This window comes from Stenella coeruleoalba, assembly GCF_951394435.1.
Source record: "Stenella coeruleoalba genome assembly, chromosome: 15".
Lineage (NCBI taxonomy): Eukaryota > Metazoa > Chordata > Mammalia > Artiodactyla > Delphinidae > Stenella > Stenella coeruleoalba.
The window spans coordinates 58,663,971-58,691,790 of record NC_137161.1 but is presented as its reverse complement, the minus strand read 5'-3'; the positions used below and the strand labels follow the sequence as shown (position 1 = coordinate 58,691,790).

The window sequence follows — 27,820 nt, the reverse complement described above, 5'->3', positions numbered from 1 at the left end:
CATCGTATTTTATTTTAGATCTCTCGTTCTCTCTCTCTTTTTTTTTTTTTTGCGGTACGCAGGACTCTCACTGTTGTGGCCTCTCCCTTTGCGGAGCACAGGCTCCGGACGCGCAGGCTCAGCGACCGTGGCTCACGGGCCCAGCCGCTTCGCGGCATGTGGGATCTTCCCGGACCAGGGCGCGAACCTGTGTCCCCTGCATCGTCAGGCGGACTCTCAACCACTGCGCCACCAGGGAAGCCCACTCTCTCTTTTTTTAAGAAGATACTTGCTCATGGTAAACTCAAAGGGAATACAGTGCAAAGCCAGTCACCCTTCCTCCCATCTTCCAGTCACTTTCCAAAGACAGCTATTTTAATTGATCTATTCAACAGATACTTATTGAGCACATACTATGTGCCAGGCACTGTGCCAGGCTATGGTATCAGAAAGTATGATGTCAGCCACCAGTGAGAGCTGCCCATGAAATTTAAAATTTTCCAAGAGCCACATTTAAAAAGTCAAAAGAAACAGGTGAAATTAATTTTCTTGAAATAATAATATATTTCTTTAACCCAGTATATCCAAACCTAGTATATAAAATTATTAATGAAATTTTAATGATCTTTTCATGGTGTATTAGTTAGCTCAGGCTGCAATAACAAAATACCACAGGTGGGGTGGCATAAATAACAGAAATTTATTTTCTCACAGTTCTGGAGGCTGGTAGTCCAAGATCAAGGTGCTGGCAGGGTTGGTTTCTTCTGAGGAAGGCCTCTCTCCTTGGTTTGCAGACAGCTGCCTTCTTGCTGTGTCCTCACATGGTCTTTTCTCTGTGTGTGTGGTCCCTGGTTTCTCTCAGTGTCCTAATCTCCTCTTCTTGTAAAGACACCAGTCAGGTTAGATTAGGGCCCACCCTAATAGCCTCATTTTACCTTAATTACCTCTTTAAATGCCCTGTCTCCAAACACAGTCGTATTCTGAGGAAATGGGGCTTAGTTCTTCAACATATAAATTTGGAAGGGGGGACACAATTCAGTCCATGACACACTGAGTCTTCAAAACCCAATGTGGATTTGATTCACATATCACATCTCAGTTCCAACCAGCCCAGTGTCAAGGGCTCAGGCAACACATGTGGCTGGTGATTGACCCGTTGGACAGCAAAGTTCTGGGTGTGGGAGTCACAACAGCAAACACAACAGGCGGACATCCCTGCCCTCATGGGGCTTCCATTCTACTGGAGGGGATGGACAGTAAATACAGAAGTATCATGCATCACGTACCATACACGTTTGGAGAAAACCAGAGGAAAAGGGGAGGAGGTGGGGGTCCAGGTGTGCATGCTCCATCTTCTCTTCTCTTCCAGAGCTGTCCTGTTTGAACACAGGAGATGGATGGATGGATGGATGAATGGATGGATGGATAAAGATATATCCCTATTTTAAAAGCACAGATGGTAATATTCTATACATGGTATTCTATTCTTTGCTTTTCTCACTTGAAAATATAGCTTGAAATTCACTCCTTATCATCACACATAGACGTGCCTTATTCTTTTTGATTTACTGATTTTAAAGGATAATTTGAAACATATGAAGACACAGTTCTGCTGAGCCAGAATGACAAGCTGGTGTTTGTTGAGCGCTGACTGTCCTTAGCGCCAGTCACCTCATCTGACCCTCCCCACAACCTCGTAAGGTGGGTGCTGTTTCCAGAAAAGAATTTCAGTTCATGGGCAGCTTTTATAAACAGGTGGATAATAACAACTACTGACTTCAGAGAAATTTTAAGTCCCAGATTACAGTACTAACAAATGATAGGGTCTGAGAGATCTTCCTGTTGAAGTTAACAGAATAATAAAATTCTAATGTGTAGTGTTATTGTTACATTAATATGCATTATCATTATAATATATAGGAATATCTTAACATAATATATTAACCTATTATATTAATATATAATGAAAATAGATATGCAATTTATTGAAAATAGTTAATATATCTATAACAAAATCTACACAGTAATATTTAGAGGAAAAGAAATAATTGAGAGAAAATACTGGGAAAACAACAAAGCCAGGAAGAGCTGAGAGGTTGCTCACGCACAAATTGAGCCTGGAGCCCGCAGGCTCAGGGCTGGCCCTGGGGCTGTGCTTGGGGATGAGGTTGTGGATGGGGCCCTGGGGTCCAGGGGTGCAGGCAGGACTCTGCCCCCTTGGATCTCACTCCAGTCGAGGGGAAGCTTCCAGAAGGAAAAGTGGTACCAGGAAGTAAGATGGAACCTGCCTGCCAGCCTCCCCATGTGAGGTGAGAGGTGGGCAAAGGCCACAGCCCACCCTCTGAGCCCCAGAACCCTCTGCACCCGGCAAGGTGCTCCCTCCTGTTTATGGGGGTCCTGCACCAGCAGCTCTGTCAGGGCATCCTCAGGGCCTCTGCAAAGACTGGGATTCCAGGCAGTGTGCCTGCCTGACAGAGAACGCGTGTAACTCTGGAACGGGCTGATGCGGTGTGCAGCCATAGGACCTGCCTCGGAACAGAGCCAGCAATCCCCTCAGACAGGGAGCTGATGCTATTTTGATAGTCCTGAGCCTGATGGGCGCTGTGCTGGAACCAGACTGCCCCACGTGGAACAGGCTCTGCAAGGAACACGTTCTGGGCTCTGAGTCACACAGCCTGTGGGTTCAAGCCCGGCTCTGACTCATCTCAGCTCCAAGACCCCAGTCTCCGAGCCTCGGTTTCTCTATCTGTAGCATGGACATGGTACACAGGCAGCTGAGCGCTTGGTGAGAACTGGCTGAGAGCGAGGGTTGTGCAAGAAAATGAGAATCATTTCTGAACAGAGCTGGTGCCTCCTGGGGCTCCCTGGTTCCCAATGCATGGAGGAAAATCCTCCCACACTGCCCTCGACCCCTGCCAAACCCGGCTCCTGCCAAACCTTGCCCCTACCAAACCCTGTCCCTGCTGCTCTGGCCCCAGAGGGAGGGAGTTGGAGCTGGTGAGCGTGATTCTGGCAGGTTCTGACCTGTCCTGGGGGGAGACCACAGGGGAGTGAGGCAGGAAGGTAGCTCAAGGTCCTGAGCATCTCCATCAGCCCTTGTATCCTCCACCCCTTCCTCCCTCCCTGCACTGCAGCCATGCTCAGCCACTACAGTTCCCTGATGCCTCCTGTCTCCTCCTGTCTCAGGACCTTTGCACAGGCTGTTCCCACGACTGGGGTTCCCTTCCCCCTCTTTTCTCAGATTTCCACTCGCTGTTCAAGTCTTGAGAAGCCCTCCCTGAGGTCCTGCTCTGTGGCCGCTGCCCAGCCCGGGTCTCACTGTAGTGTGTGATCCCCAGCAGGCTGAGCCCCCTGAGGGCCAGGATCAGGTCTGTGCCAACTTGGTAGCCCAGAGACAGTGGATTCTCAGCAAATGCTTATGGAGAGCAAATGCACGAAGGAACGTGCATGTCTCTGCTGCATCCAGACTTTGATGCACCAGGTGCAGTGCTGAGAGAGGCAGGTAAGAGAAGGTTCCCAGTCTCAGCACATTTCAGTCTAAGGGGAGGCAGACATTAAACGTAACTATACAGTCACCCTGAACAATCCCCGAGGGCAAATACGGTGCTGTGAGACTGTGTAGAGGGATGCGACCTTGACAGGGACCTGAGGTTTCCTGGAAGATGTGATGTTTGAGGCCTGATCTGAAAGCTGAGCGAGGACAACTAACTGAGCAGAGAGGCAGAAAGATCTTTCCAGGCAGGGGGAACCACATGTGCAAAGGCCCAGCGGTCAAGAAACACCCAGAGGGGAGTAATGTGTGAGACGCTGCTGGCCACGGAGGTCGAGGTCAGGGTGGAAAGGTCAGGTAGCGGGGAGGGTGGCTGAGCTTTATCCGCAAAGCAATGCAAGGACTTTAAAGGGTTTCATCCTCCCTGGGAAGATGGGTGGGACCCAGATTAAATTTTAAAGAGCTGGCTGTGTCTGCCTCGTGGAGAACAGATCAGAGGGCCCGGGAGAGCAGGGAGGAGGCCCCTGCAGCCCATGAAGGACTTGGACTGAGGCAGGGACGGTCAGGTGTGGAGGATTTTTAGCAAAGAGCCAGCCGGCAGGCCCAGCCGTGGGGAGCCTGCAGAGAGAGCAAAGCGGGGATTCAGGGTGAGGCCTGGTGTCCTGCCCTAAGCAGGGCCGGGCCAGCTGGGAGCAGCCTGTTCTCAGGAGGAGGGTCTGACGAGCCTCCAGGGCCCTGGCTACCCACTGGCCACCAACCCGCCAAGAGCCCCCTGGCCAGAGCCATGGGCCTGGGGACACAAGGAGCGCTGCCCCTGCCATTCCAGGAGACAAGAGTCTTCTACCTCCTTTGAGCCCCGCCCTGCCCTGGAGCTGCTGAGTGACCATCTCTGCGCTGGAGCCTTGCCTGCCTTGCTGGCTGAGAGCCAGAGGCTCATTCCCTTCCTTGGGGATCAAGGGCTCCTAGAGGTCTCCTCCCAGGAAGCCCCCACCCAGGCTCAGCGCAGCCCCACCCCTGGGAATGTCCGTTAGACCACTCAGGATGCACATGCCAAGTTCTGGGGAGAGAACGTGAAAAAGGAGACAAGATCCCTGCCCGCAGGGGCCTGACAGTCTAGAGGGGGAGGCCAGGAGCATGAAAACACATTGATAAATACATCATGCAATATAACTTCAGAAACAGATAAATGCTCTAACCAGTGATGTGATAGAGACTCGGGGAGGTTGGGGTGGGGGCTACGTGAGAGAGGGGGTCAGGGTGATGCCTCATCTGAGGATGCAAAGAAGACAGTCATGGCAATGCATTGTTTGGCGGGGGAGTGGGGAGAACAGTCAAGGCAAAGGCTTGAAGGGGGACCAAAGAGGCCAGGGCGTCTGGGAGGAAAAGAAGTGGTGGGAGAAGGGGACCGAGGGGTGGACCAGTCCTGGACGGCACTTGTGAGCATGGCACTGGGGAGGCCTGGCGGGTTTCAGGCAGGGGTGATGGGCTCCATGCCCCTGACCTACCAGAATCTCCCTTCTTGCTCAGCCTGGAAACCCCCTTACCCGTAGTTCCCTATTTTAGCCCTTTCTAGCCCCTCTGCTTCCTTCACCCCCATTACAGGTACTCCCTGGGCTGGAATTTCCCCAAGATGTGCAGCTAGGGAGGGGAACTAAGACCCATCATTGTCAAGGCCACTGTGCATGGACCTCCTACCGTGAGCCATGCCTCATGCTGGGCGTGCTCTGACCTGGCCCCTCACACGAACCCTTCAGGTTTTACAGCCCATTTTACAGACCAGGAGACCAGATGCAGTGTGACTTGCCCCAGGCCATGTGGCCCGAAGGCAGGAGCCAAGATTTGAGCCCAGCTCAGTCTCATCTGGAAGGTTTGTCAAATCCTATTCAAGCCTCGTGAGAGTTTCGTGATGGTGGGAGATCCAGATTCTTCCCCCCCTTTCCTGCTTGCCTCCCTTCATTCGGTAAATGTCGCCACCAGCTCCCCAGTTGCTGGGCCAGACACCCCAGAGCCATTCTGATCCCTTGGCTGCCCCCCTTTTCCAGGGGCCGGTCATTAAATGCCCCTTGACGGGCCTTGTTGCACCTTTAACACCCAGCATATCTGGCTAGCGGTTCTCTCTCCCTCCCTCCTGAGAAAAAAGGAGGAAATTAAATTGTGGCAGGTTATCATCGACCTAGAGAGAGCCACACGGAGGTCTGCAGTCACCTTTCTCTAAAGAGGTACTTCGCATGATTGCAGTAAATGCAGTGGGTCTGGAGCCCAGGCCGGCTGGCTGGTCCCTGGTGTCCCTAAAGAACACTGCAGGACGGGCTGGCTGCTCCCACCCCAGAGGAGCTGTGGGGAGGTGGTGGTCCCCACAGCCCACCCCTTCTGCTAGAAGAGAAGTCACAGGGGGCTCAGAGTCACTACCCCACCCCTTCCTTGAAGCAGTGGCCTCTTTGGGGGCAACGTTCTAAAACCGATTATGGTGATGGATGACACAAGAAAAACCCACTGAACTTTACTCTTTAAGTGGGGGAATTGCATGGTATGTGAATTATAGCTCAGTATATCTATTTAAAACAAGAACAACAAAGCCAGGTGTTCTGTGTCTTCCCCAGGGGGTCCAGATCGGCTCAGACAAATGAAATGTGAAAAAAAAATCATGGGAACACTCAAGTATTACCTGATAGCAATAATCAGAGCTAACGTTTCTTTAGTGCTGGTGACATGCTGGTTAACTCCTGTGACTCTCACCACAATTCTGTCAGGCAGACGTTATTACACCCCCCTTGACAGATGGGGAAACTGAGGCACACAGTGGCACTGTGCCTGGCCAAGGTCACACGCAAAGAAGTGTCAGAGCAAGGTTTGAACTCCACAGTCTAGCTCCAATATCCTCACATCCGTCCCTGATTTAGACAAGAGTAAACAGGATAAGAGTTTAATCAATAAGTGTCCCCAGCCCAAGAGTGCTCCCCCCATGTTCAGCATCGGTAAACCACAGGCTGCTCTAGTTCTAGACACCATGCTTCTACTGGAATCATGTGAAGTATATCTTTTTCTAATGATTTTTAGAAAGATTTTTATTGGAACATAGTTGCTTTACAGTGTTGTGTTAGTTTCTGCTGTACAGTAAATTGAATCAGTTATACGTATACATATCCCCTTTTTTGGATTTCCTTCCCAGATCATTGAGTAGAGTTCCCTGTGCTATACAGTAGGTTCTCATTAGTTATCTATTTTATACATAGTGTTGTATATATCTAATTATTTTTTAATTGAAGTATATTTGATTTACAATGTTGTGTTAGTTCCAGGTGTACAGCAAAGTAATTCAGTTATACCTACATATATATCTATTTTTTTCAGATTCTTTTCCCTTATAGGTTATTACAAAATACTGAATGTAGTTCCCTGTGCTACACAATAGGTCCTTGTTTATTTATTTTATATGTAGTAGTGTGTATGTGTTAATCCCAAACTTTTAATTTATCTCTCCCCCCGACCCCTTTCCCCTTTGGTAACCATAAGTTTGTATTCTTTGTCTGTGGGTTTATTCCTGTTTTGTATATAAGTTCATTTGTATCAAATTTATTTAGATTCCACATATAAGCAATATCATATATTTGTCTTTCTCTGTCTGACTTACTTAACTTAGTATAATAATCTCTAGGTCCATCCATGTTGCTGCAAATGGCATATTTCATTCTTTTTCATGGCTGAGTAGTATTCCATCTTATAAATGTACCACATCTTTATCCATTCATCTGTCAGTGGACGTTTAGGTTGCTTCCATGTCTTGGCTATTGTGAATAGTGCTGCAGTGAACATAGGGGTGCATGTATCTTTTCAAATTATGACTTTCGGCCAGGAGTGGCATTGCAGGATCATATGGTAGCTCTAGTTTTAGTTTTTTAAGGAGCCTCCATATCTTTTGAGAAAGGTGCACCTTCCTCTAAATCATCTGGTTGCAGCTCTGCCCCCACCCATTTCCCCGCTGGATTCTTCCATCACAAATCATATCATCTAAGCATTTCATTCATAAATTCTTCAGAATGTATCTCTGTGATGTGAGCTTTCTGAAATAACTACATTTTCTTTTAATCACCACTTTCACATCACACCTACAAGAAGTTCATGGTTCTGTAATATCCTCTCAAATCCCATCTTCCCACCCGACCCCGTTTGTTTTCTAAATGTGTTTAATGGTTCAAATCAAGAGACAAAGTCTGTACATTGCATTTGGCTGGTATTTCTCTTAAATCCCTTGTAAGCTATAACGATTCTCTCTTTTACTTCCTTGCCTTTTAGTCGCTGCAGAGAGTGTGAGATCCTTGCTCCTAAGCATTGATTTGCTGCCTCTTAAACAGCCTTCAGCAGAAAGTGGAGGGCTGGGCTGGGGGGTAGAGCGGGCAGGGAATGGTGGGGGCTTGGCCCAGCCTCCAGGCCTTGTGGAGAGCCTGGTATTTCCACCTTACTGGTTACCTAAAAAGAAATAAAATCAGGCCTAGGTAGAAAAGGGAGGCACATTGATGATGGCAGAAACGAAATATATTCATTTTCCCATTTGTCACAAATGCTGTCAATCCCACCTTCAAAACACGTCTGGAATCTGCCCTTTCTCTCTTGCAGTGGATTGGAGGATATGAGGGAGGAAGCGGGGGGGGGGGGGGGGGGGTGGGCTGGGTGGGAGGCTTCCACAGTCCAGGTGAGAGCTGATGGTGGCCTGGGCCAGGGTGGTGGCTTTAGGTGAAGAGGGAACAGATTCCAGGCGTGTTCTGCAGGTAGGACTGGTTGGGTGCAGTGGCTGTATGGACACGGAGGGCAGGAGATGTCCAGGGTGCTTTGGATGGCAGGCTCCTTTCTCTTTGGGGAAAGCAGCCTTCTTGCCTCAAGCTCATGTACGCAGACCCCGCCTCCAAGCTCCCAGCCGAAGCTGGGGAGATGACACACACCAAAATGAGGGTAACTCACTCCTCAGCATGGACCACCAGCACCCCATGCTCAGCCTTCCAGAGAGAACGAACCAACAGAGGAAAGAGAGAGGGTGGGACAAGGGCACGGATGCCAGAATCAGCCTCTTCCCAAGCGCCATGAGCTCGGAAAGCTCAATACCTCTCCGAGCCTTAGTTTCCCCATCTGAGCAATGGGAATGCCCATTCCCACCTGGCTGGGCATTGTGAGGAAGTAAATGGTGAGCTGCTCTGAAGTGGTGGTCTTGAGGAAGAGAGCCCACGTGGCCCCAAGAGAGTCAGGAGGATGTGAGGAGTGGCTGTAGGGAGGCTGAGCATTATGGGAGCGTGGTCTGCAGCTGACCAGGGTATGGGGCCGAGCACATCACAACTGGTCCTTGATCCCCACTGGGGTCAGCCTCTGAGCACCCTGGCACAGGTGGCCCAACAAGGAGGGACTGGGGGTACTCTCTGTGGTTCTAAACAATCCCCAGACTGGCCTGTACCAAGCCTTGGGCCATTTTCTTTATTTTCCTTTTCTACTTCGATGCTAATCATCCTGCATTAATGAAGACACAGCTTAGAAGATGGCTAAGGGCATGGATTCAAATTCTCACTCAGCCGTCTAACTGCTGCGTGATCTTAGGCAATTTCCTTCATCGTCTGGGACTCAGTTTGCTCATCTGTAAAACGAGCATAATCATACAAATCTCATAACAAGCTTATTGTGAGGATTAAATGATGTTAAGTAATTTTCCTAAGGGTGAGTTAATACTTGTAAAGTGCTTAGAACTGTACGCAGCACAAGTAAATGGGAGTCTCTTCCCCCTGCACCCTGCTTCTTTTCGACATGACCTCTGTAGTCTTTGACAGTTTTCTTGATTTATGGATGACATGTCCCAGATTCATCTCATGCATTTTCTACCTGGACTCAGCTGTTTCTCAGAGGAGCCCTGTTCCTTTTGGCAATAAATGGGAGTTAGGAATCACAATCTAGACATTAGGGATGTTCATTGCCACTGGGTTATCACTGCATCTAGGCTTAAAGCTGGAGGCAATGATAATTATCATTCACATTTAAGGTTACAAGGTTTTCAGTTAACTTATTTGATTTTATGTATCTCTTTTTTTATTTTTACACAGAAAATCTTTGTTCCTAACAATATTAATCCAATTTCTTATCTTCTTTATCCTATATTATAAAGCAGACAGTTTCAACCTAATAATACCGATATAATCACTACCTGTAAGATAACTGAGCGCTGTTGAAGATTTCGTTGTGCTTCTGTTTCTTTGTGATTCTGTGGTCCTTAGGTTAAAGCCCATTAGGGATGTACAATCAAAATGCTGTTTTAAAGTCACTTCCAATAATCCTTCTTAGTGTGTTTGCCAAGTTGACATTTAGTCAGGTTTACTCATTTCTGTTGGGTATTTTTATTTTAAGGGATTGCTTTTTTTGTCTTGGCTTTACAGTTTTGTAAGTTTGCATTTACAAACTACTCTAAAACCAGATACACTCAGTGAAATCCAGCTTCCACATCTTTCCCTTTGGCTAATTACCTCTCTCCACATAGGTAACAACTTTTGTTAGCTTCTGCTTTATCTTTCCATTGTTTCTTTTTGAAAATATAAGCACATGTATACACACCCCACACATATTCAGAAGATAGAATACTTTGCATATACAGTTCTGCTCCTTGGATTCTATTTTTGCTTTTTTCACTTAATCATACATCCTGGAGATCACTCCAGTGCAGGATTAAGACAGCATCTTTGGGGGGCTTCCCTGGTGGCGCAGTGGTTGAGAGTCCGCCTGCTGATGCAGGGGACACGGGTTCGTGCCCCAGTCCGGGAAGATCCCACATACCGCGGAGCGGCTGGGCCCGTGAACCATGGCCGCTGAGCCTGCGCATCAGGAGCCTGTGCTCCGCAACGGGAGAGGCCACAACAGTGAGAGGCCCGCGTACCGTAAAAAAAAAAAAAAAAAAAAAAAGAGCATCTTTGTTCCTTTTCACAGCTGTGTAGCGCTCTCTTCTGTGGATGTCCATTTTATTCAACCAGTTTCCTCTTGGTACATGTTGGTATGGTTTCCAGTCTTTGCTGATACTATTAGTGCTGCAATGGCAACAACAAAACCTTGTGCATACATGGATTTGTATTTTGGGGACAGATTTGTAGATACTCTCATGGGATTAAAAAAAAAAAACTGTCTCTTAAGACTTTAATTTTTTGAAGCAGTTTCAGGTTCACAGCGAAACTGAGAGGACCTCGTGGGATTTTCAGTCATAACTGTGATACATGTTACCCAGGAGTTCACGGTGCTATGGGCATGCATAACAGCTGTGCTCGTGTGTGGGTGGAGGTGCCACTTACTGAGACAGGAAGCACCGGCGGGCCCCTTTTAACCTTGTGCTATGTGGTTTAACAAGTGAGCTAGGCCTTGTGCACGGTGGCGGGAGCAGGATTCCGGGTGTGGGAACTGAGGCTGAGGCATGGAGGAGCATGCAGACAGCAGCGAAGCCCCAGTCTCATCTGATTGGGAGGCCCCAGACCGTTCTTGGACAAGGGGGCAGGGTGGGTCTGGCACACCTGGCACTCCGAACTCCAGCTCCTTCTGAAGGGACTGTCTGTATCTCCCAGGCAGGAAGCAGGTCGGGGAGGGGACCAATGTCCACCACTGCTGACTGCAGTCCCCTCTGAACCCCAGCTGGGATAAGTGATCCCCCTGCAGACCAGGGGAAGGCAGACTGAACCTGCACCAGGCTTGGGAGACACACTGACCTGGGTTCAAATCCCAGCTCTGCTTTGTGACCTTGGACAAGTTGCTTAACCTCTCTGAGCCTGTTTCCTCCTCTGTCCAATGGGGATGAGGCAGGACCTGCCTCACTCTGGTGAGGACACTGTGGGAGTGTGCATGTGAAGTGCCTGGCTGGGGCCTGGCACATAGTAGGTGCTCCCCACTGAAGAACAGCCTCCCCTACTGCTCTGTGGGAGGCCTGGGGCTTGGCCTTTGGGAGCCCTTGTTCCTACCTTCTCTGAGCTGGAGCAGCTAGAGAAACCCACTCACTTGTAGATAGTGGAGGAACCCATGGGCACGGGAGTCAGATGGCTGAGGTTCAAATCCTGGCCTTGGCATTTTCTCTCTAGCTGACTTTTTCACCTCTCTGATCCTCAGTTTCCCCATCTGTCAAATGGGGGTGATGAGACCACCTGCCTCACAGCAGTGTTGGGAGAAAGAATCGATCTCAGACATTTAATTTGCTCAGTCCAGTGCTGGGCATGTAGTAAGTGCTGACTAATGTCACAAGAACCATGATTGGTCTGGGCATCCCACAGGGGGGCATACTGTCTGTGGTCAGCTGGACAGGCCAGCTGAGGGGCACCAGGGCAGGGGGCAGGGGGTGTGCAGGCTTTGCAGCCCCTGAGCAGGCAGGCACATAGGCCCTGGTAAAGGAACATATTTTTAAGAAAGGAAACTCAGGACTCTCATACAAATATAAAATCTTTGAACATATGTCAAAGATTTTATTTGACTCATGAATTTATGAGGGAACTAGTAAGATGTTACAGCCAATTCAAAGGAGGATTAAAAAGCGCACGCACACACAAACGCAGGCAATTAGGAGTGCTGAAATGAACTTACAAATAGGTGCAAAACTGGTCAGTGTGCCAGGGCAGAAATCAATTGTGTCTCTACCGGATGCGAGTAATTTGCATTTCTATGGAGGAGAATAATTTGCATTACAGTCGCTTTTCTACATCGTGTGAAATACCTTGAAGATGATGAAAGGCCAAGATAACCCAGAAGGGTGCACTAGGCAAGACACCAGTCATCTTTTTTGCCCATTTCAAAGCCTTTCAAAATTTTACACCACACACACACACACACACACACACACACACACACAGTCACAATCACTAACCAATGCAGTCATTCACACACATCCACATCACCTACGAGCCTCACACTGTGTGTGTGTCTTGTGTATCTCGCTGACTCTCGCTCTTTTGCACTGATGGTGGTTCAGGCTCCCACCTCCATGCCTTTGCTCAAGGTGCTCCCCTGCTAAGCACACATCCCCATCAGTCCTCTGCCCACCCACATCTTGCCCATCTCTCAAAGCTCCCAAGGAATGCCTCTCTGAGCAGGAATCCCTCTTTCCCCTCCACCCTGGTCCTTATTTCCCTCTGTCTTCCATGTACTTCCACTCAGGCATCTGTGTAGGGTAGAAGGAGCGTGGATTCCAGAATCGTTCAGTCTGGGTCTGAATCCCAGCTGTGGCACTTCCCCGCCGCGTGACTGTGGGCAAGTCACAGCATCTCTCTGAACCTCTGTCTCCCCACCTATGAAATGGGATGATAACAGAACCAACCTCATGGGTTGTTTTTGTTTGTTTGTTTGTTTGATGTGGACCGTTTTTAAAGTCTTTATCGAATTTGTTACAGTATTGCTTCTGTTTTATGTTTTGGGTTTTTGGCTGCGAGACATGTGGGATCTTAGCTCCCCGACCAGGGGTCGAACCCGCACCCCCTGCATTAGAAGGCAATGTCTTAACCACTGGACTGCCAGGGAAGTTCCCCCTCATGGGTTGTCTTTGTTTTGTTTTGTTTTGACAATTGAATTAGCAGAGGCAGGGAATATGCTTGGCGGAGGATCGGACCACACAGTAAACACTCAATAGAGGTCAGCTGTCATTGATGCTGTGAAAATCAGGCTCCTATTCCCTTTGACTGGGTGGCCTGCAAAAGGCCTCTGTCAGCAGGTCAGCTGTAGGGGTGTCCCCTCCTAACAGCTGGAGTGGAGGGTCTTCCCTACCCGCCCCCACCCAGCTGCTGTCCATTTCCAGAATTGGGGTTAAGCAGAGAGGCTGCCGGGAACCCCAGCCCCGGGGTGGGTGCTGGGGCTGATGGCTGCAGCTGGGCTGAAGTCCCCTGGGCTGCGGTGATGGATGGGGGGGCCGGTCGGAAGTGGCTGCTCTGGACAGCAGCTGGCCAGACGCTGATGGATGTCCCGGGGGAGCTGGGATGCAGGGAGGATTGCAGAGACTGAGGGGCCGAGAGAGGCTAAAGCCCAGACCCTGGAAAAGCCTGCCTGGGGCTCAGCTGGAAGAGCAGACTGGTGGCCAGTATTAGGCACAGAGGGCCCAGTGGTGGGTGGAAGGGGTGGAGGGTGGGCACTGGAGACTTTGGGCACTGTGTGTCCTGGACACTCCCTCCTAGAATCCCATCATGAAGCCTAAACACCTAAAGGTCCCGTGAGCTTTGACATAAGGCTTTCGGGTTCCAGGCTATAAACCAATAGCAGTGTGATCCCAGTCAATCCTTATAACCACCTGGGCAATGGCTTAATATTTTCCCAAGTTTGCCTGTGGAGAAACAGGCTTAGATGGGGTCAAAGGAGCCATGATCTCTGTCAGAGCAAAGCCTTTTCTACCTCCCATGAAGCCAAGGGGTCCTCCAAGTAGCACTCAAGAACCCTTCCTGTGATCACCAGTTCTAACTTGCTTGTCCAAATTCTTTCGTTCATTCATTCATTTATTTATTCACCCATCCACCAAACCCCAACTGACTTCTTCCTCCATGCCGAGCCGTGGTTGGGTCAGGGATGCCCGAGTACTCAGACACAGCCCCTGACCTCACAGCGCTCAGTACCCAAGGTCAGACAGACCAAAGGCACACTATCCCAACTCAAGACCTTGGGGGTATGGGGTGGTCAGGGATGGCTTCCTGGACGAGGTGGATCCCGAGCAGATGCCTGAAGGACAAGTCAAAGGAGGGACCCACTCTTCTCTGGGCAGGGCAGGGCAGGGAGTGGGAAGGAAAGAAGGCTTTTCAGCAGTGGGGACATTTGAGCTGTATCCTGAATGACAAATAGTGGACAGAGATACAGGCAATGTCTTCCAGCAGCAGGAATAGCACATGCAAAGGCCCAGATTTGGGAATCACCATAGGGTGAGGGGGTGCAGAGGGTGCCAGTGGATTCATATGCAGGAGCCCAGGATGGAAAAAGAAATGGTAAATGATTGGATCAGAGACAAGACAAGGCCCCAGTCTAACAGGTTTTTTGTTTTTTGGGGTTTTTTTGTGATACATTTGACATGTAATATTGTATTAGTTCCAGGCATACAACATAATGATTTGATATATGTATATATTGTAAAATGACACCACAATAAGTTTAGTTAACATTCATCGCCTCGCATAGTTACATTTTTTTTTCTTGTGATGAGAACTTTTAAGATCTCCTCTCTTAGCAGCTTTCAACTATACAATACATTATTGTTAACTATAATCACCATGCTGTATGTTATATTCCCAGAACTTATTTATCTTATAACTGGAAGTTTGTACCTTTTGACCCCCTTCACCCATTTCATGCCTCCCAGTCCTACCTGCCCCCCTGGCCTCTGGCAATCACCAATCTGTTTTCTGTATCATTCAGCTTTTTTAGATGGCACCTATAAAGTGAGATCATACAGTAGTTTTCTTTCTTTGACTTATTTCACTCAGCATAATGCCCTCAAGATCCATCCATGTTGTAACAAATGGCAAGATCTCGTTCTTTTTTATAGCTGAGTACTATTCCATTGTATATGTATACCACATTTTCTTTATCCATTCATCCGATGGACACTTCAGTGGTTTCCATGTCTTGGCTACTGTTAAGTAACGCTGCAGTGAACATGCAGATATCTTTTCGAGATAGTGGTTTAATTTCCTTAGGATATATACCCAGGACTGGAATTGCTGGACCATATGGTATTTAGATTTTTAATTTTTTGAGGAGACTCCATACTGTTTTCCATAGTGGCTGAGCCAAGTTGCATTCCCGCCAGCTATGCACTAGAGTTCGCTTTCCTCCACATCCTCGCCAGCCCTTGTTATCTCTTGTCTTTTTTTTTTTCTCTTGTCTTTTTGATAATAGCCATTCTGACAGCTTTGAGGGGAAAGGTTTTGAATGTTGTGAAGGGTGTGACTTTATCGATAGAGGACCACTGAGTATTGCATGCAGGAGAGTTACTCATGAGATCTGTGTTTTAGAAAGAGAACCCTGGGTGGAGTTAGGAGGGTGGATTAAAGTGGAGACTGGAGGCCACTTGAAGGTCTAGGCAGTGATTCGGGAGAGAGGATGAAGGCCCAGCCCGGGCAGAGGTGGGTGGGTGGACACAACAGCATTGAGGATGCAGAGTGGACAAGGCTGCAGGCAATAATTTCCTGGGCAAATGTTACCACAGAGATGCGTAGATGTCCTCCTCACCTGTTTATATGCATTTTATAAATGACAAAGCATTGGGTTAAGTTTTGAGGGGTTCAGTGGCACACTTGAGGTTCCATTAGCAGGTGGTAGAGCCGGGATGGGAACCCAGGAATGCCGGTCTAGAAACCTAGTTCTCAGTCTCCTTCTGGGTGCTTTCAGCCAAGTTGCCCTTCCATACATGACCTGCAGGGGGTGGCAGAGAGCAGGGGACGCGCCACGGAGGCCGAGAGGACCCCGTCAGAGGCGGCTGGGCCAGCTGCGTCGGGGTTGGAAGCAGGGGACTGGGCAGTTCCCGGGGAGTCAGCTCTTACCCCCAGTTTACAGAGGAGAACCCCCAGGCCCACAGAGCAGGAAGGGCTTTCCCAAGGGGTAGATCAGCCTCTCAGGAGACCCCCCAGTCCAGTGCTCCTGCCGGGGAACCTGAGCTGCATTTCCCAGGGCACCAGGGGAACCTTAGAGGTCAAGAGTGGGGTCCAGGACTCCCAGACTTTCCTTCAGGAGTAGCCCCCCGGGTTACTGGAGGCAGGGGGATGATGAAGATGAGCCTCAGGATGTGGTCCGGGGAGTAAGCCAAGACTCCCTTAAAGACATGTTCAGGCTTCTCCCAATGGGTGGGCGCCCACCAGGCCCCGTATAAAGGGTGCTGGGGGAGGGGCGACGCCAGGTGGCGCCCTTCTGGCTGGGGCGTCCTGCGGTTCATCTCCAGACCTTTTCCATTTTCTAACTCCAGGTTTCCGGAGCAGCAGCAGCTGAAGGTCCGCGCCGTGGGATGTCTCCGTGCGGGTGGGTGGGACCCCGTGGGTTGAGAGCGGAGGATCCAGGCTGGTATAATTTCCCCGCCTCCGTGGCCTGGGTGTCTTCCTGCTGCTAGCAGTTATCTTTAGCAAGCCAGCTCAGGGGTGGCTGGGGAGGGAGGTGAGAAGGGGGTTCAAACCCAGCAGCTGCCACTCACAGCGTGTGACCTGGGGCTCCATTCGCCTCTCTGAGCCTCTTCTGTAAATTGGGGAGGCTGAGCCCCATTTTGCCAAAAAGCACCCTTTTATGTGAAATAAAAATACCCCACATAGGCCTGGCACACAGAGGGGGCTCTGTCTCTCTCTGGCAAATCCCATATGGCCAGCTGGAGCCTGCAGTGGTGAAGCCAGGATTAGGGCTTTGCTGATAGAAAGTTAAAATATATATATATATATGAGATAGTTTTTTTAATTTGGAGGAGAGACGAATTTCCCACACAAAAGATTTCCAAATTAGTTACCTCGATCAGCCAGGTGATCAAGGTCACCACCAATCATGATAGGTCATCTTCAGGGCACGTACCCTTGATATGATGGTGATGAAAATGGCCTTTCACCTCTGGGGTCTTCCTCCCAAAATACACAACCCGCACGGCATGCGGGATCTGAGTTCCCTGACCAGGGATCCAACCTGTGTCCCCTGCAGTAGAAGTGGAGTCTTAACCGCTGGACGGCCAGGGAAGTCCGTCGGCCAGGGAAGTCCCACAACCCCATTCTTTTTTTTTTTTTTTTAAATTTATTTATTTATTTATTTTTGGCTGTGTTGGTTCTTCGTTGCTGCACACGGGCTTTCTCTGGTTGTGGCGAGCGGGAGCTACTCTTCGTTGTGGTGTGTGGGCTTCTCATTGCGGTGGTTTCTCTTGTTGCGGATCACGGGCTGTAGGCGTGCGGGCTTCAATAGTTGTGGCACATGGGCTCAGTAGTTGTGGCTCGCGGGCTCTAGAGCACAGGCTCAGTAGTTGTGGCGCACGGGCTTAGTTGCTCCGCGGCATGTGGAATCTTCCCGGACCAGGGCTCGAACCCATGTCCCCTGCATTGGCAGGTGGATTCTTAACCACTGTGCCACCAGGGAAGCCCCCACAACCCCATTCTAATCATGAGAAAACCATCAGACAAATCCCAGTTGAGGGACTTGATAAATATTCCTGAAAAGTGTCAAGGTAATCAAAAGCCAGGAAAGTCTGAGAAACTGTCACAGTCCAGAGGAGCCTACATGTAATGTGGTGTCCTGGATGGGATCCTGGAACAGAAAAAAGACTTTAGGAAAAAAACTAAGGAAATCTGAATAAAGCACAGACCTTAGTAAATAATAATGTATCAATGTTAATAACAGGGGAAGTTGGATATGAGTAGATGGAATTCTCTGTGCTCCTTTCACAATTTTTCTCTAAATCTAAAACTATTCTCAAATTTAAAGTTTATTTTAAAAAATTGAGGTTGGACATGAGATGGCTAACTTTTTATTTTACCTAATGAAGACATTAAAAACCTCACCAACGATCTCCCCTCCCCTATTGTTTCATAGAAGAAAGGAGGTTCATCACAGCAGGAAGGCCTCCATCTCAGAATGGACAAGAGTTGAAATGGAGTTAGTCCAGGTTAATGAGGAATTCAGACTCTTTATATTTCTCATTTTGCCCAGGACGCATGAGAAGTTGGGGCCTGGAGAATGTGGGCAGGGGGAGAAATGGTAGAAGAAAACCATAGCTGAGAACACCAGACGCTGGACCAAAGCTGATGTGTGACTTATAGTGTAAGGGTCTTGGGGGGAGTGATGGGTGGCAGGGTTGGCAGGCGATGGGGCTTCCAGGCCAGTAGGGTGACCAGCCATCCCGCTTGCCTAGGACTGAGGGGTTTCCTGGGCCCTGTACCTTCAGTTTTAAAACTGGGACAGTCCTGGGCAAGCTGGATGGTGGGTCACCCTAACCCAGCAGGTGGGCCGGGGGATGGGAGAGAGCACAGTCCTGTCCTGAGGGGACAGCACATCTCTCAGCAGCTGTCTCTAAACTCCTGGAAAGGGAAAGACAGGCCCTGTGTGGCTAGATCTTGTGAATTTTTATTATTTTTTTCAAGAGAAGCTAGAAATCCTTTTTTCTTTTAACACAAAAAACCCTGAAGTTTCAAATGTTTGCAGCTAATTCAAGCAACTATGAAATGCTTTTCAGGCCAAACCAGAGTGCATTTCATGTTGGCCCCCAGGCTGCCAGTTTGGGGCCTCTGAGAACACCTCTGATTTGGAGCCTTGAGCTGGTCCCTTGGCTCCTCTGAGCCTTGGTTTCCCTGACTGTGAAATGGGAAAAATTTTGCCTCCTCCAGGGCTGTTTGATCTGTCTGCAAGTCAGGTGCTCAGGCTGGCACATAGGAAGCTCTCGATCAATGGAAGTTACCAAGAAAACAGTCTAGTGGCAACAATGGAAATGTCCATCAATGGATGAACAGACACATAGAATGTGGTCTATCCATACAATGGAATATTATTCAGCCTTAAAGAGGAATGCAGCCCTGTTACAGACACGGATGAATCTTGAAAACATTATGCGAAGTGAAAGAAGCTAGTCACCAAAGACCAGAGACTGTATGATTCCATTTACATGAAACATTGAGAATAGGCAAAGCCATAAAGACAGAAATTAGTGGTTGTCAGGGGCTTGGAGAGTTGGGGGAGGAAAATGAGGGTGGGGTGGGGTGATTGCCAATGGTTTTGGGAAGGGTGATGAGAATGTTCTCAATTGTGAGAATGGTTGCACAGTTCTAGGAATATACTAAAAGCCATTGAACTGTACGTGTGAGAGAGTGAATTGTATGGTATGTGCATTCTATCTCAGCTGGTCCTCTTTCTGGCCCCGCCCCAGCTCCCTATGTAACCTTGAGCATGGTATTCCCCTCACCCCCGGGCCCCCAGTTCCTGCCTGGAGAACACAGATGCTGAATCAGGTACGTTCTGAGGCTGCATCCAGCTCTGACAGCTTATGATTTTATTATGACAGATGGTTACATATTCACCAGGACCACCCGCCCACTGAGACCCGGGATAATACAGGCCAAAGGTGGACCATCAGCTCGGAAACCTGTAATTCTGCGCATGCCTGACAGACCACGGGGACGGGAAGGAGTCAAGCGGACCCCGGTGGAAACCCACAGATGTTTGCAGTTGATGACAGACATGTCAACAGATGGAATGAAAGAATTTGCCAGCAGCTGTTGCCTGTTTACCAAAACTCCCTCAATGAACCTCACCTTCAGCTCTTGGAGGCGGCTGCTTGGACCCCAAGTCAGGGATGCCCTGTTCTGATGGCCACTCACCTGCTGTGTGGCCCGGGGAAAGTCCCTTGGCCTCTCTGAGCTTCAGATTCTGCATGTGTGAAAGGGAGGTGGTAACGCCTCCCTCCTAGGATGGTGCCGAAGATTCAAGATGATAACGTCTAGAGCCCTTGGCGTCGGGTCAACACCAGGTAGGTGCCCAGTCTGTGGTAGCTGTTCTGATTCTTTAACCTCTCTCGGCCTCCGTTTCCCCATCTGTAATCGGACACGGTTTATCTAGATTAGTGGTTCTCAACTGGTGGGGGTGGTGATTGTAACCCCGAAGACTTGGATGGCTATTGCAGCTGCAGGGTGGGGAGCGCTGCCGTTATCTAGTGGGTAGAATGCAGAGATGCTGCCGACACCCTGCGGTGCATGGGACAGCCCTCCACAGCAGAGGGTTCTCCAGCCCCAGATGTCAGTATGGCTGATATTGAGAAACCCTGGACTAAGCTCATCTCTGCGTTTGCCTCCAGCTGTAGATGTTTGGGTTTGATCTGCATTGCCTTGTGCTGAGAAGGGGCCTTGAGTGTGCAGTCTTTTAACCTGGACTTGGCCTCATAGAATGGCCTTGGGCCTAGAACACTTCCTTACCAGGAACTAAAGAGGCCCCTCAGCCTCATCGCCTTGTGTGAGGATGTCTTTCCTGTTTCAGACCCAACGTGTGCCCCTTTGCCCTGCTTAAGTGTGTGCGTGCGTCACGTGGCACCTGGCGAACCCCACTGCTGTACCCATCCCCTGTGGGGAGGAAATGGGGTCCTTTGTTGTGCGACAGAGGAGGGGTGCGTGTATCGGTTGCCAGGAGGAACCCGCTGCTATGGGGGCCGTATATATTTATTATTATGCAGTGTATTGTCTTTCTCCCGCCTAGAGTGTCAGCTCCAGGGGTTGTGTCTGTTTTGCTCCTGGCAGCATCTTCTGTGCACAGCACAGTGCCTGGCATGTAGTAAGTGCTCACTAAATGCTTTTGGACTGAGTTTTTGACCATTGTCCTGACGTGGGGGAGAGGGGAGAGGGAAGTGGTCAGATTCGCTGATGGCAGAGGAAAGATCTCCCCCAGCCCACCCCCTCCCCTCCTTTGAAAAATCTCAGCCAGGATGGAGGGGTGTGGCTAGGCCTGGGGGCCCTCAGTGGGCTCCTCCCCGGGGGAGATGCTTGTCCCTTGGGGTCACACCAGGAAGGGAGGGGAAGCCACTGCTTCAGGTCCTTGGGGTGTGACTCACGGGTGCCCTTGGTCTTATTCTCACCCATCACAAACCTTGTTCTGGTCTAGTGTTAAGAGCAGGTTCTCAGGAGCCAGGCAGAGCTGTCCCTCAGTTTCTTTGTCTGTACCATTGAGATAATGCTAGTGTCTCATCAGTATATTGCTGTGAAGATTCTACAAGTGAATATAGAACAGGACCTGGCATGCAGGAAGCCTGCATAAGATGTGCTGGGATTATTTGTAGAATTTCTTGCCTATGTGTTTATGGAGGATCTCTAAATCTGGAAGAAGATTCCAAGGTTCTTTCCCATATGACCAGCACTTCCACTCCTAGGTGTGGACCCAAGAGAAGTAGAAACACACAGAAATTTGTACAGGGAGGTTCGTAGCGGCATTATTCGTAATACCAAAAGGAGGGAACAACCCTGTCAGTCAGTCGGATGAGTAGATAAACAAAATGTGGTGTATCTGTACCACGAAATGTTACTGGTCAATAAAAAGGAATGAAGTATTTTATTTTTATTTTTTTATTGAAGTATAGTTGATTTACAATTTTGTGTTAGTTTTAGGTATACAGCAAAGTGACCTATATATATTCTATATATATCCAGTTATACTTATATATATCTATATTCTTCTTCAGATTCTTTTCCATTTTAGGTTATTACAAAATATTGAATAGAATTCCCTGTGCTATACAGTAGGTCCTTGTTGGTTATCTATTTTATATATAGTAGTATGTATCTGTTAATCCTAATTTATCCCTCCCCAAGAAATGAAGTACTGCTACGTGCTACAACATGGGTGAACCTTGACAACATTATGCTAAAGACACAAAAGGCCCCAAAGTACATGATTCCACTCATAGGAGATGTCCAGAATAGGCAAATCTATAGAGACAAAAAGATTAGTGGGTGCTTAAGGCTATGGGGAGCGGGCACAAGGAACAGGGAGGTGATAATAAAACGTACGGGGCTTCTTTCTGAGGTGATGAAAATGTCCTAAAGTGGACTGGGTGATGGTTGCACGACTCTGAATATACTAAAAATCACTGAAATGTACACTCAATGGGTGAACTGTATGGTATGTGAATCATATCTCAGCTATTAGGAAAAAAAAAGGATTCCAAGGCTCTCGGCTGAGCCAGACCCATTTTTCAGGGTATTTCTTTAAAAGTCACACACTTAAAAAAAAAAAAAAAATAAATAAATAAATAAAAGTCACACACTTAGCCTCCAGGGGGCCGTGTCCAGCTGGTGATAAATCAGCATTTTTATTTCTGTTCTGCTCTGCAGTGACCCAGGTTCCTTTATCTGCCTTGCTCACATCTGTCGCCAGCATTTCACGTGTATATCACCTGCTTTCTCACACTCACCGTAGCCGTCTGGGTCCCTCGGCTGTGTCCTCATCTGCCTCCAGGCTGTCTGGCTATCTGTCCATCCGTCAGCGTCAGTCCCTCATTCCAGCTCCGTTTACTCTTTCAAAGGGGCTCCTGGGGATGGGGGATCAGGCAGGGCCAAGGCAGGAGGCCATACAAGTGAATAAAATGACCAGTTACACAAATGCTAGGAGAGCCGGAGGCCTGGGAGAGCAGTCCTGGGGCAGGAAGGTGGTTACAGACCCGTGTCCTTGGCCCAGAGGTCACAGTGTGGGTCAGCCCGCCTGCTCCTGCCCAACTGTGCGGAAGCCAAGAGTCGATGATGAAGGAGGAGGTCGGGTGCAGAGGGAAGCTCATGCGCCCTGGAGATGCACTGGGTTCAAATCCTACCCCTGTCAGCCCCCGACTGTGGACTCTGGGCAAATGGCCTCCCTTATCCAAGCCTCAGTTTCCTCCTCTGTAAAACAGGGCTAACAATAGCACGTAGCTCATAGGTTTGTTGTAAAAAAAACTAAAGGCTGTGATGTGTTCTAAACACTTGGCACGTGGTGGAGTGTGGATTGCGATCAGCTGGAACGCTGCGTGTAAGGCTCTGGAGTTCCAGCCCCGAGGTAATTCTGGCCAGCTGTGTGACCCTGGGCAGAGCCCTCAACCTCTCTGAGCCCTGTTTCTGCATCTGTGGAGATAAGACAGTTCTGCCCATTTCATGAGGGTGGAGGTGAGGACTCAGCACTATAGGCACCTAGTGGGCCTGGCTCTTCTGGGTATCATGACCTGGTTCTCTCCCTCCACAAGGGACAAGGGTCCAGGCTGCCCACCCCAAACCAGCTCTGTCCTCTCTGCTCTTGCTTCCTTCCTCCATGGCAGCATCTTGCCAGTGAGCCGACTTGAATACAGCCAAGCTGTGTGGAGGGGAGAAGCAGGCTGGGATGAGTTTGGAATGCATGTCATGGAGTCACGCCTACCGGCGATGCCATTCTGCACCCTGGCTGTGACTCAGATGTTAAGACGTGATTTCCCATCCCACGGGGTGTTCTTGTGACCTGCCAGAGGGGGCATCCTGAGCCCCCATCCCAGCATCAAATGAAAAGACCTCGCAGCCAGTCCCTCCACTGGCACAGGGGTGACTGTGATTGGGATGAAGCGTAGTGATTCATGGAGCCTTCAGCTGCCTGTGTCACCAGGGCTGGTGGCAAATCAAAGAGGAAGTCATCCAGAGCTCTGTCTGCATGGCATGTGCCCCCTTGTCCTTATGAAATATTTCATAATAATAACCTCAGTCTGGTTCTGCCACCCACCGTGTATGTGACCTGTGATGTCACCTCATCTCCGCTTTGGCTTCCCAGGCTGCAAAATGAGCGTTGGGACCAGACCCCATTTGTTCCTTCACTGATTCCAGCATTTGGTCATTCCACAAGCACTTGTTGACACACCTGCCAGGTGTGCCTGCTGGGGGGATCCAGCTGTGAGCACCTGACGAGGTCCGGGCCCTTACAGCACAACGTTCCAGTGGGGGGACAGTCAACAGACAAGCAGGTCCAAACTGACAAATTGTGGGGCCCAGAGGGAGAAGAGCCATGTGCTGTGACCTGGGGCAGAGAGGCATGGATGTGGGCTGAGCCCTGAAGCTTGAGAAGGAGCCACCTGTGCAGGGCCTGGGGGGTGGGAGGGCAGGGGAGCAGCAGCTCACTGGAGGGAGCTCTGTGGGGAGGAGAGGGTAGGTGACATCAGCTGGGACTCATGAGACAGCCTGAGGAGCTCATGCTTCATGCTCGGGCTCATGGGGACAGCACCACAGGACCCCTGGCTGGGGGGGGACATGATCGCATTTCCCAGGAAACCATCTCTGGCCTCCCAGACATCTGCTGTGGGGTCTCTGGTGTCCATCCACTGTGCCGAGCTCTGGATGCAGATGCTAATTATGATAGTTAAATAGTGTTGAGCTCTTACTGTGTGCCGGGTGTCATGATAATATGTGTGTGTGTCTGTGTTTGTGTGTGTGGTTAATTTTTATTGGGGTATAGTTGGCTTTACAATGTGGGGTTTTTTGTTTGTTTTTTGGTTTGGGGTTTTTTTAAACTTTTATTGGGGTACAGTTGATTTACAGTGTCATGTGCGTGTGTGTGTTTCTTAATTTAAAAATCACTGTGGGAGTTCCCTGGTGGCCTAGTGATTAGGATTCTGGGCTTTCACCCGTAGCCCGGGTTCAATCCCCTGTTGGGTAACTGAGATCCCACAAGCCGTGCGATGCAGCCAAAATAAACAAACAAATAACAAATTAAAAAAAATCACTTTGACCTCATGATGATTCTATGAAATAGACCTAGCTTTATCCCCATTTTACAGATGGGGAAACTGAGGCACAGAGAAGTCAAGTGACTTGCCCCAGGTCACACAGTTGATAGTGAGGGGAAGGGTTGGAGAGAAAGGGCCTGACGCCAGAGACACTTATGTCTGTCTGGGTGACTGGTGGGTAGTGATGCCCTGAGGATGTGGGGCACCTGGGGGAGAAGCAACTCTCCTGGGTAGAGATGCTGGTGAGCAGTAGGAATTTGTTTATTGGAATGGAGCACCTGGGTTTCTGACCCTTCCGCAAAGAGGCAGCACAGAGTGGTTGTCAAGACTGTGGGTCCTGAGCTGTGTGACTTTCAACCAGTCACTTAACCTCTCTGTGCTTCAGTTTTCTTACCAGTGAATTAGGAAATGTGATGATAGCTCCTTCTTCAAGGATGAGTAGGGATGAAATGAGATGATGTTTGTCTGGTGACAGCGCCTGGAACATGCTTACAATATGTTAATAAGGAAGAGAAAGGCTCAGGCCTGGAGAGGTGAGCAGTACAAGAGGAGCCCCAGTCCAGGAAATGCCTCGCAATAAGTTGCTGATGATAGTGACAGCTGGCCCTGCCTGGCCCCACCTCCCAGAGCCCAGGTATCCCCCCTCCCAAGCTGCCTTTGGGGTAAATACCCAGGGTGCTCAGACCCTGACTTAGCTCCATGCCACTCTCTGGCCAGAGGATGGAGCCACTGTCACTTTGGCCAGATTCCTCCCGAGGTCTCCTTACTCTGGAGCAGGGCCCAGAGGGACTAAACCTTGTGCCTGCCCCAGTCAGGGCAGGGGCCACTGTCACATGGTGCCTCATGTTTTTGTGATGACCATCTGTTTGTGGCAGAATCATCTGAAAACAGGAAGATCCTGGTCAGGAACCACATGATTCTCAAAGGGCTGGAGGGCAGGGGACCCAGCTCGGACATCCTGATTCACTGAGGACCCTTCTGGGGTCCAGGCACCCCTTCCAAAAATATGCTTTGTTTTGTTCTGAAAGATGTACCTGAATTTATTTCTGTTGATTTAAGACTGGATATTTCTTCTAAAAAATATATATTTTTAAAATTTTGTTTTTATTTATTTATATTTTTGGCTGCATTGGGTCTTTGTTGCTGCACGCAGGCTTTCTCTAGTTGCGGCGAGCAGGGACTACCCTTCTTTGCAGTGCACGGCCTTCTCATTGCAGTAGCTTCTCTTGATGCAGAGCACGGGCTCTAGGTGCACGGGCTTCAGTAGTTGTGGCACACAGGCTCAGTAGTTGTGGCATGCAGGCTCAGTAGTTGTGGCTCGCGGGCTCTAGAGTGCAGGCTCAGTAGTTGTGGCACACAGGCTTAGTTGCTCCGCGACATGTGGGATCTTCCCAGACCAGGGCTCGAACCTGTGTCCCCTGCGTTGGCAGGCAGATTCTTAACCACTGTGCCAGCAGGGAAGTCCTAAAAAATATTTTTATTTTGTAAGGATTTTATTTTATTTCCAAATATCTTAAACACTAGTTTGACATCGTATCTCCCAGAGGTACAGACCACAAGAAAAATGGAAAAAGCAGGTACTCCCCCAAAGGTAAGCAAAGGGCAACAATTATTCCCTTGGCGTATCCATGTCTGGTCAACCATTGAAAGAAGAAGAATTCTAGCAGCATGAGAGAAATGCATGCAGCTTGGTAAACTCAGAATTTTCACAGTGGACACTTCCTTTAAACCAGTCTTACCCAGTAGAAATATAACTAATTTAGCCACATATGTCATCTTAATTTTCTTATAGCTGCATTAAAAAAAAAAAGAAGCAGGGGAAATTAATTTTAACAATATATTTTATTTAATCTGATATATCCAAAATATTAACATTTCAACATGTAATCAATATTTTAAAATATTCCAGAGCTATCTTCCATTCTCCTTTTTTGGTACTAAGTCTTCAAATCCCAGGGTATATTTTACAGCACATGTCAGATCTGGCCAGTTGTATTTCAACTGCTCAGTGGCCACAGGTGGCCAGTGGGCATCACATGGGCAATACAGCCTAGACATTGAACTTCCTTTATAGGGAAAACTTAATCTTCCCCCCTTAATGTTACAGTTACTTAAGTCCTGCATTATGTGTCTGCTTTTAGTGCTTCTTTTGTTCATTTTCTTCTCTGTATACTCTGACTTTGATAAGGACTCAATGATAAAGATGATCTTTAAGATGAGTCTTCTTTCTTTCTTCAGGCTTTGAATGTCTTTTTCTTTCTCGGTTTCATCCTTTTCTCTTAGAAATCTTCCCCCAACATTTTATTGTGAAAATGTTCAAACATACAGAAAAGTTGAAAGACTTGAGCAGTGAATGCCCAGATAGCATGTTGTTATATCCATCCATCCATCCATCCCTCATCCCTCCATCCCTCTACTCATCTATTCATCCATCCATCCATCCATCCATCCATCCCTCTACCCATCTGTTCATCCATCCATCCCTTCATCCCTCCGTCCCTCTCTCCATCCATCCCTCTACCCCTCTCTCCATCCCGCTCTCCATCCATCCCTCTACCCCTCTCTCCATCCCTTTCTCCATCCATGCATCCATCCCTCTATCTCTCCATTCCTCCATCTCTCTATCTCTCCATCCATCTATAACTCTGTCTAGCCATTTTATTTTATTTTTTGATAAATTTCAAAATAAGTTGCTAACATGAGTACCCGTCCCTTTAAACAGTTTGGCATGTATTTTTTGGCATGTATTTTAATAACTAAGTTTAATATTCAGAATAGTCTTTTCAATGCAAAAAAACCCCCCACAGGTTACAAAAGAAGCCAGCTATGTCATATATATGACAGTCATAGGATATAAAAATACTTGCGATTCTTGTTGGTGACAAAGTCACAGGTCCCTGGATGTTGCTACCTCAGGAATTGAAGTTAGACACTAAATTTCAGTTACAGGCTAGTGAAAACAAAAATGTAATTTTTTTCCTATCCAGATCTACAGATTCTCTGAATTTGAGGACCCCTACTCGGTCCTTATTTCATAAAAACCAAATAAATCATTGCTGTTACCATGTTAAGGCAAATGCTACCCATGGCAAATTCTTCCTGCATTATCTCATTTAATGCTCACACCATCCCCATGAGGATAAAAGAAAGCTGTCTACTCACAGCACTTCTGACACCAAATATGTGGG

The 27,820-nt window shown here is 48.6% G+C and overlaps 1 protein-coding gene across 5 annotated transcripts in view; it reads left to right on the top strand.

Annotated features, from left to right (window-relative positions):
- LITAF (lipopolysaccharide induced TNF factor) overlaps positions 1 to 27,820 on the top strand; it is a 112,630-nt gene that overhangs the window by 13,301 nt on the left and 71,509 nt on the right. For 4 of the 5 annotated variants that reach the window (XM_079946010.1, XM_079946011.1, XM_079946008.1 and 1 more), the window contains one exon: positions 19,443 to 19,907. In XM_079946010.1, the coding sequence (XP_079802136.1) occupies positions 19,868 to 19,907 (40 nt within the window). In that variant the 5' untranslated portion in view covers positions 19,443 to 19,867. Of the gene's footprint in view, positions 1 to 18,192; positions 18,209 to 19,442; positions 19,908 to 27,820 lie in introns of those variants that run through there. The other variant, XM_079946012.1, reaches the window with a different exon arrangement.